Source organism: Bufo gargarizans, chromosome 10 (genome assembly GCF_014858855.1).
Source record: "Bufo gargarizans isolate SCDJY-AF-19 chromosome 10, ASM1485885v1, whole genome shotgun sequence".
NCBI classification, from domain to species: domain Eukaryota; kingdom Metazoa; phylum Chordata; class Amphibia; order Anura; family Bufonidae; genus Bufo; species Bufo gargarizans.
The window spans coordinates 21,845,490-21,859,541 of NC_058089.1; the positions used below are offsets into that span (position 1 = coordinate 21,845,490).

Below are 14,052 nucleotides of genomic sequence, written 5' to 3' on the forward strand. Positions count from 1 at the left end.
AATCCAATTGTGTACGTAAGGTTTTCTTCATTACAGTGTATGTACGACTACATGCCCCTATAATGATATACATGGGAACAGAGAAGATGTGCGTCCATGTGAAGTAACAATGCACAAGGTCCTTTTAAAAATTGGACTATGGCTCATATTCCCAATAGTGGTGGTCCAGCAGTATGTGCAGTCCGTCACGAGAGCATTAGGAAATTCTGACAGTGAAACCTTACGTACAGCAGGGCAGAGGGCCCTATGAGCTAGGTAGGTTTCACACGGCCATGTTCAGACCTGGATACAAGCTCCGTGTGAGGGTCACATTTCCCAGACCAAACATTGCTCCTTATGACGGCAACGTCATAATGACTTATAGGGGTTGCCTCATCTGAGACAATGGGGATATATCGCTAGGATATGCCCCCATTGTTTTATAGGTGTGGTACCTGCACCTATATAGAGAACGGAGCCGCCCAAAGTGGTGGCTGGAGGACTCCAGTCCGGTCACCACCAAGCGCTCTCTCCCTGTAGAGGTGAATGGGGTCACACCGTGCATGACCGGCCACTGCTCCCATTCACTTCAATGGGCCCGACGGAAATAGCCAAGCCAGCGCTCTGTTATTTTCAGTGTCCCCATAGAAATGAGTGGAGGGCAGCTGCGCATGCACAGTGCACCCGCCAACACTTTCGAGGCTCCATTTAGGAGATAGGTGCGGGTCCCAGCGCTGGGACCTATCAGACAATGGGGGCATATCCTAGCAACACCCTGCACCGCCGCTGATCTGCGATATGTTCACCGCTGAAGACCATAGACCGCAGCAGTGGACAGGAAGAGAGAAGGAAGACGTGCACTGCGCACGTTGCCAGTTGGGGGGGGGGGGGGGGGTCCCTGCACAGTCGGACACTATCCAGTCAGCCCTGCCAGTGTCACACTGTGCAGGGAAACAGTCCCAACTGGAAACTCCCAATTAGACCTATTGCAGAGTGGTGACATACTTCTAGTGGGAATAGTAGAGGAATGGCACAACATAGTCATAACAATAGATGCTCCAGGATTGTTATTTCACGGGGAATGCAAGCAGCTCCGAAAACAGACATGTCAGGAGAGGGGACAGGTGCTCTTTGTCTCTCTGCTGGTGGTCAGATATAACTGCTTCCTTTGACCCCTCCATAGCTACCCTAGAAGGAGAGAAAACCTGCACCAATCATTAAAGGGGTGGTCTGGTTTCCAACATCGATGACCAGGAGGGCTGCATTCTCTTCCAACAGCTGATCAGTGCCAGCAGTCGGACCCCCACCGATCTGATATTGATGATCCTGAGGACAAAACCATTTAATTTCTTGACCAGGAGTCAGCAACTCCCGGCTCTCCAGCTGTTGTGAAACTACAACTCCCAGCATGTTCCATTCACTTCTATGGAAGTTCCAAGAACGGCTAAGCAGGTGTGCATGCTGGGAGATGTAGTTTCACTGCAGCTGGAGTGGTTGGAGGTTGATGATCCTAGTTCTAGACTCATGGCTTCTCAGGTCCTGTAATTTTGAGAAGGACTATCGGTGTGGTCGAACAGGATGCTGATCCTGTCGAACAGGATGCCCCATGTACTGGAGATAGTCTGCTGATGGGACAGTAAACTAATAAACCTGCCACAACTACGTTGTCAGATAATAGTAGTAGTATTTATTTATCTGTTCCGGTCATTGTAGCGGTTTTATTGGGTCCATCAGTATATATTGTCCTTATCTGTGTCTGACCCTTCTTCGGCTACAATTACTAGGACATGAATGGAGTTTGCTTGGGCCGAGTTGTAAAACAAGCGTTCTGGGCGCCACCCGACTCCTTGTTAACTCTGTGTCCTTGGATGGTATCATCAAAGGCGCAGCGACAGTGATCGCCCTGAGGGGGATACAAACCCTGTGATAATACAATATGTCACAATATAATAAGGATATTCTTCTTAGATGTATATCTTGTACATTTCTAATCAATTATTTTCCATGATATGATCCGATTCCTGCTTCGCAGCCCTCCCAGATCCATTCAGCTGAGCAAGTGTGCATGCTGGGAGTTGTAGTTTTGAAAGCACCTATCACGTTGAAGGTTGCTGGGCTCTGACATAATCGGTTGATGCATTGATGGCATATTCCATCAACGTCTGGTGACTGTTACCCCATCGGTTTGACCCTGAACCAGCACCATCCCACCAGGCGGTGCACCCGATTCAGTAAAGTCAATGGAAAGGGAGAAGTGACTGGACTGTTGAGCGCTGCTGAAGGGATAGTAAAGTAAAACAGTCCTTCACTATCAGCAGGTCCACTGCCGAAATATGTAGCCATTCCATAAAGAACCATTTTACTTTAGTCCTGGACCCTGCTATCTCCAGGTTCCTATATAAATTATCCTCAGGATACGTTACTAAAATGGTATTGCTGAGGGTCTTCCGATAGCCCACCGATCACTTGCTCCCTGCATCCTCCAGCACTGGAAATTGCACTGTGGACAGAACAGGAACCACAGCTCCGTTCACAGTGTAGTGGCCGCACCAGGTTACTGCAGTTTACCTCCCATTCACTTCAATAGGAGCTGAGGTGCAGTAACCCAACATGGCCACTACACTTTGAACGGAGCTGCGCTTCCTGTGTCATCCTGCATTTTCACGGTGACAGGTCCCCTTTTAACTAAATGTGGACTCTACTTACACTGGTTCACATTTACTGTAGTGAGTGCACCTAGACCTTATGGTAAACTGTGCCAAATATTTGGTGTCTTTTAGGCGCAATTTGGCATTTCTAGTTTTTAAACAATTTGCTATGTCTAGCTTGCCATGGGGGATTATTTAGCAGTAAAGGACATGACCTAAGATTTAATATTTTGGGGGTCCGCATCCGTGATGCGGTGAACAAATGCCCGGCACCCACATATTGCGGACCCGCAATACGGGCAACGGCCATGTGCATGAGGCCTTGTTAGTAGAAGGATGTAGGATTGCTGGATGTTCAGCATAGCAGCACCCAGGAGGACCATCAGTATGGCTGCCTATATATCCAAAATCAAGACAGACAATATCTACCATTTATTACCTGGCTTCACTGAAACCCTCAAAGCAACCAAATTTTGAAATCAGACATCAGGATCACATGACAACCTCTTTCTAACAAATCTAGAACCAGCCCTGTACCTCACATGGATCCAGAGATCTCCCCATTCACTGCTCCAATTGTTCTGCTAGATTTATTTCAAGCTGGCAGCTCAGGGGCGTGCACTTTCTCAGGGGGAGTGTCCTTTCTGCTGCAGCTAGTGACAGTTGAGGGATAGAACTGAGCACGTGCTTCCATCTTGGTAAGCAGGACAGAGAAATTAGAAAAAGAGCAAACAGCAGGTGGCGCTATACAGATAGATTTTATTGAATAACTCAGCGGCTATACTACATTTTTAATTACATGCAATTACAAAAGTATTCAGATCTAGGGGCCGGTTTGAAAAATGTAGAATATTATTTGTTGGACAACCCCTTTAAAGTTTTCTTTTGTTGAAATATGTCTTATGTGTTATAGAACGTAACGAGATGTCTTTTCCAGACAAGCTCATTCTGGATTTTTCCGAAGTTCATGGTGCCAAGTGACACCTTGGGTTTCAGCTGTTTGGAAGACTGGAAGAGACAGATATGTCCCTTGAATTTCAATCTCTTTAATGAAACGGGTTTAATATTTTCCACCAAGCTGTAAAAGCATGGCCGGTCTATGAGAACTGAAGCAGCTATAGGACTGAATGTGATCCACAACCAGATGAACCACATTAAGGAATCCTAACTGGGCTATATAGTAAATACCTAATATAGATGTATGGGAAGGGGGGGAATTATCATGGCATTTACAACAGAAAACTGTCAACAAAAAGTTGCACATTTTTGCACAAGCATTATTATTTGGGAAAAAAATGTAACTTTTTGGCTTTTTACAATCCTTTTGATGTTTTTATTTTATTTTAGTAGTTTGACTTGGCGGGATGGGGGCTATAAATATGCCAGAACCTTGCATGAATGACAGCACAAATCTACGGCGGCTTATAGCTGGCATAATTTTCTCATGAATAGCAGTGGCCACATGTGGTGGAGATATGGTAGAATCAGTCTGCCTTGAAGGCATTCTCCAGGTTTTAAAAATTTTGGGCTACTTTTTAGGATAGGTCGTCAATATGTAATCACTGGTGGTCCAAGATTTGTGGTTTTGGTGGTGGCTGTTCCTTGGTCCCAGTTGCTTGAATGAAACCGAGCTGCTGTAAGCTATAATGCCAAGATAGGCCATCGGTAGGGGTCCGACATCCCACACCCCTGCCTGCTCTGACACCCGAACTACACAGCGGATGGAGCTGGTTACAGTCACGCTGCTCCCACTGAAGAGAATAGAACCAGTGCTGCAGTAACAGCTCCGTCCACTGCACAAGGGACAGAGCTGTGTAGTTCTGGCATAGGAACTACTGCAGATCGGAAGGGGTGTGGGATACCGGACCCCCACTGATCAGGGATCCTGAGGATAGGCCATCAATTGTAAAGGGTTGGAGAACCCCTTAAAGGACTTCCTTCCTCCCTTCATTTCCTTCTTTCCCTTGTACCCATGTTATCTCATATTACAAATTAAACTGGTGTGATCTTAGGGTTTGAATGAAGGATGTATTTAAAAAAATCTCTGTCTGTCTCAGGAGCCCAGCCATGTCTTCCCTGCTGCTCACTACCACATGTCTGGCTGTATGACAACTGGCTGGAGCAGGAGCCTCACCCCATCCTGTCTGCAGTAGGACAAAAGGATGACCAAAAAAAAAAAACACAGACCCCTTAGGCTAGTTTCATATTTCTGGCAGCAATTCCGGCAGCCAGTTCCGGCAGAGAACAGCCTGCCGGAATTCTCTGGATCCGACACTGCCTGCTGCAAACGGAATGCCCGCTGGCCTCATTAACTATAATGGGGTCTGGTGGAGATCCGGCTGCCATCCGGCAAATATTCCAGCAATACTGCAGATTATGTCCGGCAGATTCCCGACATTCTCTGCCGGAACTAGCTGCTGGATCACAATGCCGGAGATGTGAAATTAGCCTTAATGACCACCAGCCAAAGATGGAAGAGATCAGCAGGAGATTAACCCCTGTGTTTGGCTACATGCACACGAACGTTGCTTGTTTCCGTGTCCGTTCCTTTTTTTAATTTATGTTTTTGTTTTTGCGGATAGGATGCGGACTGATTAATTTCAATGGGTCTTCAAAAAATGTGTTGTGTCCGCATCAGTATGTCCGTTCCGCAAAAAAAATAGAACATGTCCTATTCTTGTCCGTTTTAGGCATTTTTACAATGGATCCGCAAAAAAAAACGGATGGCATACGGATCTGCAATTTGCGGGCCGCAAAACACATACGGTCATGTGCATGTAGCCTTTTCTGTAGGATTTCTACAAGCCTGTGTCAGGATCCGGCGGAAAATGCTGCAGACCATGAGGATAACTATAGTTCTTCTTTATGTTTAGCATTCATTTCCTCCTTTAGTGTTCCTTTTATGATTCCATATTCTGAATGTAGCTCTATATCCCAAACTTGAAGCCCCACAGTACATATAGGAATTAGCACTTCTATAGATTTCACCCCCCAAAAATTAACACACGAAAAGAAACTCATAAAAAAAAAATTATAATAAAATCACAGGAAATTATTTTAAATATTTATATTTAATGTTTCCAGTAACCAGTGTATTGTAATAGAAACCATTATCATGCATGGCAACTAACTCACTAGGGAACGTCCCCCCTGGTTTAACCCTTTATTTCCTGACTTTTATCTTTAAATACAAGGGACATTATTTGCAAGTCTGTATTCATTCATGTTCCTCTATTATTACTGCCACAATTAAAGTAGGATCATGAATATGTGTTGGGGCTCATTCACACGACCGTACGAATGGGTCCGTTTCGCAATTTTGCGTATTGGGTGCGGTCCATTTATTTCAATGGGGCTGCAAAAGATGCAGACAGCAGACCGTTTGCTGACTGCATCCTTTTTTCCGTTACACAGCCCCGCAAAAAATATAGAGCAGGTCTTATTCTTGTCCGCAATCCGCGGACAAGAATAGGCATTTCTATAATTTGCCGTCCGTTCCATTCTGCAAATTGCGGAACGCACACGGGCGTCATCCGTGTTTTGCGGATCCGCAATACACTGCGCGGTTGGGTGAATGTGCCCTTATTAAAAGGGTTTTCCTGAAAAGGGATTATCTATCTGATCAGTGTGGGTCCGATTCGCCGAACACCCACAGATCCTGATAACAAGGGTCCTGTACCCACATCCTGATGGAGCAACTGGTTGAGCATGCATCCTGCCTCTCCATTCAGTGCTCTGACCATGCCATAGAGAATGAACTGAGCGGCAGGGAACATGCTCAACCCACTACTCTATCAGGAAGGGGGCATAGGTCCCCGATTCTTAGGATCAAGGAGGTTCCTAGTGGTCAGGCCCCCACCTATCAGTTAGTTATTCTCTATCCTTTGGACAGGGAATAACTTTTAGTTACCAGAATCCTCCTGACATGTCTGTTATAACAACTACTCGCATTCCCTATGTAATAACAAATCTGGAGCATCTGATCTTAAGACTCTGTGATGTGCCGTTCCTTTATTATTCCTGCTAGAAATTAAGAATGAATTACTAACAGATAGTTGTTACCAGTTGGGGGGTGTCCCTGCACAGTCTGACACCGGCAGCACTGATTGGATAGTGTCAGACTATCCAGGGACACCCCCCCAACTGGTAACACCCATGAAGACTTTCATTGAAAACTTCTAGCAATTCATTCATAAATTCTAGAAGGAATTGAAAATGGAATGGCACAATATAATGTTATAAGACTAGATGTTCCATCTATTACATCTGTACAGTATAGTCTTTACATAGAATACATGTAGCACACATACAGATTTCACCCATGGACTGGGGACATTATAATATTCCTTTAATCTGATATTATTGGGGCCAGATAGGTGCTGGATTGTGAGATATTCTGGATCAATGGACAGTCATAGAAAATATGAACAGAAGTTCTCCTCCAGAAGGTAGAATGGTGACTCTCTTGAGCCGTCTATAGGTAGATGCCCTGTGAGAGAATGTCCAACCCATAAGTGAATCTTTAAATGGGACTCGTGGAGATTGGTTTGCCTAATATCCGGTGTTTGGTTTCAAGGCTTTATTATGGGTTTCTCGTTCACTTACAAGGTAGCCACCTGTAGGAGGCGCTAGAGAGTTAGTAGGGGAACACATTTGCATATTTTTTTCCCATGAAGCATTGCCTGTTGGCCTCCATAACTTCAGCTGGAACTCCTCAATAAAAACCAGTGCCCATGTAGAAAATAGGAACTCATGCATAAGAGAAGATAACCTTTAAGAGGGCCACTCTACCAATACCATAGGAGTTTCCTAAATGTTCCATCATCTGCTGGTTGTGAGTATATATCTCATGAACAATAGCTATAGTGGGTAAAGAGTAGCAGTTGCACCCAGATGACAGCCATATTTTAAGTGGGACCCAATTGTGGGGTCCTGATTATGTATTGAGGTCCAGGCCTCTAATGTACTGTGAGAACATGTAGTGGTCCAAACAACATTTTGAGACACTAGAAAGAGATCATATGTCTGCTACGAGGTCCTTGGAGTTGGGGGTAGTCCCATCCTTTGCTATAGGTGGTGAGAACCTGTCCAGCTCTCTCCATTGTTGCCAAACTAGACAATAGAGAATCGGCCCAAAGGTATTGGAACGTGGAGAAAAAGCCCCGGCCACTTCTGCCCTGGTGAGTATATCCCCTACAGTCTAATCCCAAATTGATAAGGTGCCCCCTCTTTTCTGGTGATATCACTGCAGTGAACCCCTTTAATGTTTAGCTCTGCGTTATGTAGGCCATGGTGTTCAGAATCCCATCCAGTATTTATTCTGCGTGGCTTTAGCATTTAGATATTTTTACATCCCACAGAGTAACCGTATTTGGAAAGTTTGTCTGCGGTTCTCATGGATTTGTGGATGACTAAATATAGGCCTTCATCCATCTATGATTTGAAACACATTTCTGTACCTTATTCTTTTACCATTTTATAGTTCTTATAGTTTTACTTTTAGTTTTTTTTTTTCAAGTGATACGTCAGACGGCTAACATTGGGAAGGTCTACATAGTTATTTTAGAAATGCATTAAAAATACTTAACGGCTTAGGCTTTATTGTGATAGCTTAATCCTATTAGAAGTTGGAAGGTTCATTTGGGGCGATAATCTCTTCTGCAGAAATGTAATATCAGTGCGGACACATAGTTCTGCAGGAAAATCCATCAAAAAAGTTTAGCTTTTAACAAGATCTAAAAAAAAAAAAAAGTCTGACATGGATGTCTATGAGACAGCTCCAGCTGTTCAAGTGAATAGGAATGAGCCGTTCTCTTTAAACAGCTGATCGGGAGGGGTGCTTGGTGTCGGTCCCTCGCCAATCTGATATTGATGACTTATCCTGAGAATTGGTCATCAATAGTCAAAAAGGGACAACCCCTTTAAGGAAAAAGGATACTTGTTTCATGAAAGCGAGGTTTGACTACTTCAAAAAGTGAAATTGAGCTTGAATAGAGGTGGAGGGGTGCGATATCTGTTGTTTGCCACTTACAATGCTGTTCTAGCACCTCTCTAGAGGCAGTTTAATTGCTTCAGTCATGCAAATTGCAATTCATATCTTACCTCCATGAAGTCCTTGACCTCGCGTTGATTGTGATCAACAGATTAATGCCAGAGATTTCATGTACAAGTCATTCTGAGAAAGTCAGTCGAATGACTGGTGAAACATCTTCAAGAGAGAAAGCAGCAAGACTTATTACAACAGATATTCATAAATAAAAAAAACTAAATATATATATTTATTTTTATTCTTAGGGGCATCACAAAGATGGCAGAAGCTCATCAGGCTGTAGCATTCCAGTTTACAGTAACTCCAGATGGAATTGACCTAAGATTAAGCCATGAAGCTCTGCGACAGATCTACCTTTCCGGCCTCCACTCCTGGAAGAAGAAGTTTATTAGGTTTAAGGTAACGCAAGAGCAATTATTTAACTTTAATATCTTGGGATTTGCCTATTTTAAGGATTTTATCAACAATCGTGAAGTTAATAAGAGGAGGTTTAAATGTCATCAGTGGTGAGGGCGACATTCACGTTCTCCACAGAAGATGCACAAAATGACAAGTGTGGCGACTTTTATACTTTCCTTCTCACGTCGGCTTTTATTCAGTTTGTTTAATGTGGTAAAATGTTTCTTTAACAGAATGGTATCCTCACCGGCGTCTTCCCATCAACCCCAACCAGCTGGTTAGTCGTAGTGGTTGGTGTGACCTCCACATCAATGTACACCAAAGTGGATCCATCATTTGGTTTGATAGAGAAAATAAACCAGGCACTTGCTACCACGTAAGATTTTAATTTTTTCATGTGTGTCCTTTTTTTATGTAGTGTATGAAGGTGCAGCGCACACAGTGCAAACTTCTGGTCTGTCAGAATATTGTGGGTATGCTCTGTGTGCTAATGGTTGTAATTGAAGTAATCCCTAATGACACTTGAATTAGACGGCGGTTGCAGTACCAGGCACAGTGGAGAGTCTAAGTTCTACCAACTCTGGTGAATAGTATACATTGTGCCAACACTCTACCCTACTGGCCGGTGCAGGTGGGCGTCTAGACACTGAGCAGTCAATCAACTTTTAGCCCACAACCATTTTTATGTAAATTTCCTTCCTGCTGAAACTGTATCATGGTTGGCTGGCATTGATATATCCCTTGAGTCAGTCCCTTTGTGCGTCCTTCATTGCCCTATTACCTTGTAGCATAGGGCACCCTAGGTTCAAACCTCAGCAGCGACAACATCTGTATGGAGTTTGTATGTTCTCCAGATGTTTGTACTGGTTTCCTCCTCATTGCACTATTACCTTTGTAGCATAGGGGGTCCTAGGTTCAAACCTGACCAAGGAGAACATCTGTATGGAGTTTGTATGTTCTCCAGATGTTTGTACTGGTTTCCTCCTCATTGCGCTATTACCTTGTAGCATAGGGGGTCCTAGGTTCAAACCTGACCAAGGAGAACATCTGTATGGAGTTTGTATGTTCTCCAGATGTTTGTACTGGTTTCCTCCTCATTGCACTATTGCCTTATAGCATAGGGGGTCCTAGGTTCAAACCTGACCAAGGACAACATCTGTATGGAGTTTGTATGTTCTCCAGATGTTTGTACTGGTTTCCTCCTCATTGCACTATTACCTTGTAGCATAACGGGTCCTAGGTTCAAACCTGACCAAGGAGAACATCTGTATGGAGTTTTTATGTTCTACAGATGTTTATATTGTTTTCCTCCACTTTTCAAAGATCATCCAATTCATTTCATTGACTTCCCATGAAAAACAAAAGTTGCCAAAAAGTTCACTTTAGGCCTCATGCACACGACCGTTTCTTTTTAAGGTCCGCAAAAACGGGGTCCGTAGGTCCGTGATCCGTGACCGTTTTTTCGTCCGTGGGTCTTCCTTGTTTTTTGGAGGATCCACGGACATATAAAATGAAAAAAAAATCTAAGTCAAGTTTGCCATTGAAATGATAGGAAAAAACGGACACGGATCACGGACACGGATCACGGACACGGATGCCAATCTTGTGTGCATCAGTGTTTTTTCACGGACCCATTGACTTGAATGGGTCCGTGAACCGTTGGCCGTGAAAAAAATAGGACATGTCATATTTTTTTCACGGCCAGGAAACACGGATCACGGATGCGGCTGCCAAACGGTGCATTTTCCGATTTTTCCACGGACCCATTGAAAGTCAATGGGTCCGTGAAAAAAAACGGAAAACGGCACAACGGCCACGGATGCACACAACGGTCGTGTGCATGAGGCCTTACACACAGCTTTTTGGTACTTTTATTGTTTATACAGAATAATGTTTATATAATATTCAGATGTAGAAAAAAAAAACGTTTCACTGGGTGTTTTCTATACAGATTGCTTTTGCTGTGCTGTTAAAGGCTTTGTTTTTTGTACCAACACAGCACCTTTCACGTGTGCAGGTAGAGGTGACAATGGTTTACGGCGAGGCAGGCTTTTCTTTCTTCATTTTTGCATTGTTTGTCCCAAGGATTGAACCTATTGCAACTTTTTGCTATTTCTAGACCAATGACTCCAATAGAGTAACATGCCGGAATTTTTTTTATATCCTATAGAGTCATATACTACATCATAGACTACATTTTATATACTATAGTGTCACTTACTTCCTGAATCAGTTAAAGCTACTTTCACATCTGCGGTTTTCCTTTCCGGTATTGAGATCCGTTATATAATCTCAAAACTGGAGGAAAGCGCTTCAGCTTTGTCCCCATTCGTTGTCAATGGGGACAAAACTGAACTGAATGCAACCGAGAGCACCAGAATGCATTACGTTCCGTTTCCTTGCGTTCCCATGATGCACACAAAAGTGCCACAAGCAGCGTTTTTGTGTGCTTTATGGGATACTGATCAAGACGGATCCCACATGAAAAACACAATGTAAGTCAATGGTGCCGGATCCGTTTTCTCTTGACTTTCCATGGTTTTAGTGCCGGATCCTTCTTAGTCATTTTAGAGATAATACAACCGGATCCGTTCATAATGGATGCAGCCGGTTGTATTATAAAGGAAGCATTTTTGCTGATCCTCTGATGTGAAAAGTAGCCTAAGGAGGCACCAAGGTGATGGGGAACCCATGGCTATCTTAAAATAAATTTGAGGATACCAATTTGATTACAGCTTATTTCGCACCACTTACACACTGCCATGATTTGCTTACTGCTTGACCAATGATAATCTTAACAAGAGTTACTTTGTTGTTAATATTGATAAGTCCCCCGACTAGTAATTTGTAAAGAGGCAAAACGATGTTATTGTCATTAGCATCTACACCTCTGTTGATGCATCTCATTATTTTATTTGCCTTGGCAGCAGCTGCCTGACACTGGTCGTTAAAGTTCAGTTTGATGTCCTCCAGTATCTCAAAGTCTTCGGTTTTACCTGATGTTATACTAGACCAGTGATGGCTCACCTCCGGCACTCCAGCTGTGGTGAAACTACAACTCCCAGCATGTTCCATTCATTTCTATGGAGTTCTGAGAACAGCCAAGCAAGTTTACATCTTGAGAGTCGTAGTTTTACCACAGCTGGAGTGCCGGAGGTTAGCCATCACAGGCCTAGTTTAAAACCGTACTAGATTATATGTACTTAGACAGTTGGTTTCCTTGGCCCAGTGCACAATGCCAGTCTGTCCTTGCCGAGGAAAATGTAAAATGTACAGAGTTAATAATTATATGGTTTAATTTCAAAAGAAGGAAGCTAATCTTCAATTTGTTTTAAAGGGGTTTTCCGGGAGTTAAATATTGATGACCTGTCCTCAAGATAGGTCATCTATATCTGATTAGTGGGGGTCCAATTCCTGGCATGCCTGCCAATCAGCCGTTTGAAGAGGTCGCGGTGTACTGGTGAGCACTGTGACGTCACATTCATCGGTGACATGGCCTTTGTGCTACTCAGTACCATCCAAGTGAATGGGCCTGGGCTCCAATATCAAGCATGGCCACTATACAATGTACGGCTTTTTGGTTGAGCTCTGTGGCCTCTTCAAACAGCTGGTTGTTGGGGCTGCTATGTGGTCGGACCTCCATCGATCAAATATTGGTGACCTATCCTGAGGGTCAAACACTCAACTGAACTACAGAGATTTTCTGGAAAGATATGGAGGTCAGTTGGACATTATTGCGCAGTTCAAAAATAGTTAGAATATTTTTTTGGCTTCTGATACTGTTTTGTGCTGGAAACCATTTTGGAAATGTTGAATAATTTGGGGATTAAAATAATTTAACTCTGAATCCTTTCTATGCTATTCAGTCACGTTGAGCTTCAAACGTATAATTGTGTTCTCCTTTCCATCAGCGGCTACATGTCCAGTCAGACTCAGAACATTGTCAGTAATGTCCTCTTTGGCACAGGCTTTTGGGTGGCCTTGACCGCAACAATGCGATATTCCCTAAAGATGCTTCTGAATTATAATGGATGGATGTTTGAAGAGCATGGAAAACTCTCCAAGAGTACAAGGTTATGGATGGTGAGTAACCCTTGAACTGTAGAAGTAATAATCCATCCTTGTAGACGGTTTGTAGAGTTTAGAGGTAGTTCCCTAGTGACCTTTCCTTAAATATATTCCAATGACATGTTTGAAGTAAAAAATTGGTTGAGTTAGGACCAAAACATTGACCTGAATAAATGGGTTATAGTGCTCAGTCTCAGTAATAATGGCCGTATCCTACCTGGACTTCCATTGTTTTCATTGGTGGGGTTCATGCACCAGAAAACAAGCACTGGCACCCGCTTGTGTATCACATTGGTTGTAGTCTAGTTCCCCAGATTTTTCTAGAAGTTCTGGTCTTCTGGGTGATTGACACAGACGATTATATTTTTGGGTTCTCTCTCTAATCAGTGGGGGTCCAACACCCAGGAGTCCAGGACTCCCAAATGATCAGTTGTTTGAGAAGGCATCAACGCTTGCTGTAGTACCAAGGCCTTCACTTAGCTTAGTCTAGGCCATGTGATGTCCCGCTTATGGCCTAGCTCATCGCCATTGAAATGGATGGGGCTCAGCTGCGATACCAAACACAGCCACTATCAAATGGTCTGTGCCGTGTATGGTGAGCTGAGAGAAGGCCGCAGCACTACTGACAGTGCCAGTGTCTTCTCAAACAGCTAATCGTCGGGGATACTGAAGAGTAGAAAAGTAGAAAAGTCTAGGAAAACTCTTTTAATGATAATTCAAAAAATTATATATTTTTAAAAATATTTCAATCACTTTGGTGTTTGTTACCCCTTGTTAAAGTAGCCATCATATAGCAGTCGGTGGGATGGCACATCTGCCAAGTTCCTCAGTGAAAAATATTTAAAGCAGCCATTGAAGATCGTGTAATTTCAGGTTTATACAAAATCGGATATTTGAATGCTTCCAGGT

General features: G+C 43.4%; 1 protein-coding gene across 2 annotated transcripts in view; it reads left to right on the forward strand.

The window, feature by feature from the left end:
- CPT1A (carnitine palmitoyltransferase 1A) overlaps positions 1 to 14,052 on the forward strand; it is a 56,547-nt gene that overhangs the window by 1,958 nt on the left and 40,537 nt on the right. For both annotated transcript variants that reach the window (XM_044269217.1, XM_044269219.1), the window contains exons 2-4: positions 8,922 to 9,075; positions 9,309 to 9,451; positions 12,987 to 13,158. In XM_044269217.1, the coding sequence (XP_044125152.1) occupies positions 8,935 to 9,075; positions 9,309 to 9,451; positions 12,987 to 13,158 (456 nt within the window). In that variant the 5' untranslated portion in view covers positions 8,922 to 8,934. The remainder of the gene's footprint in view (positions 1 to 8,921; positions 9,076 to 9,308; positions 9,452 to 12,986; positions 13,159 to 14,052) is intronic.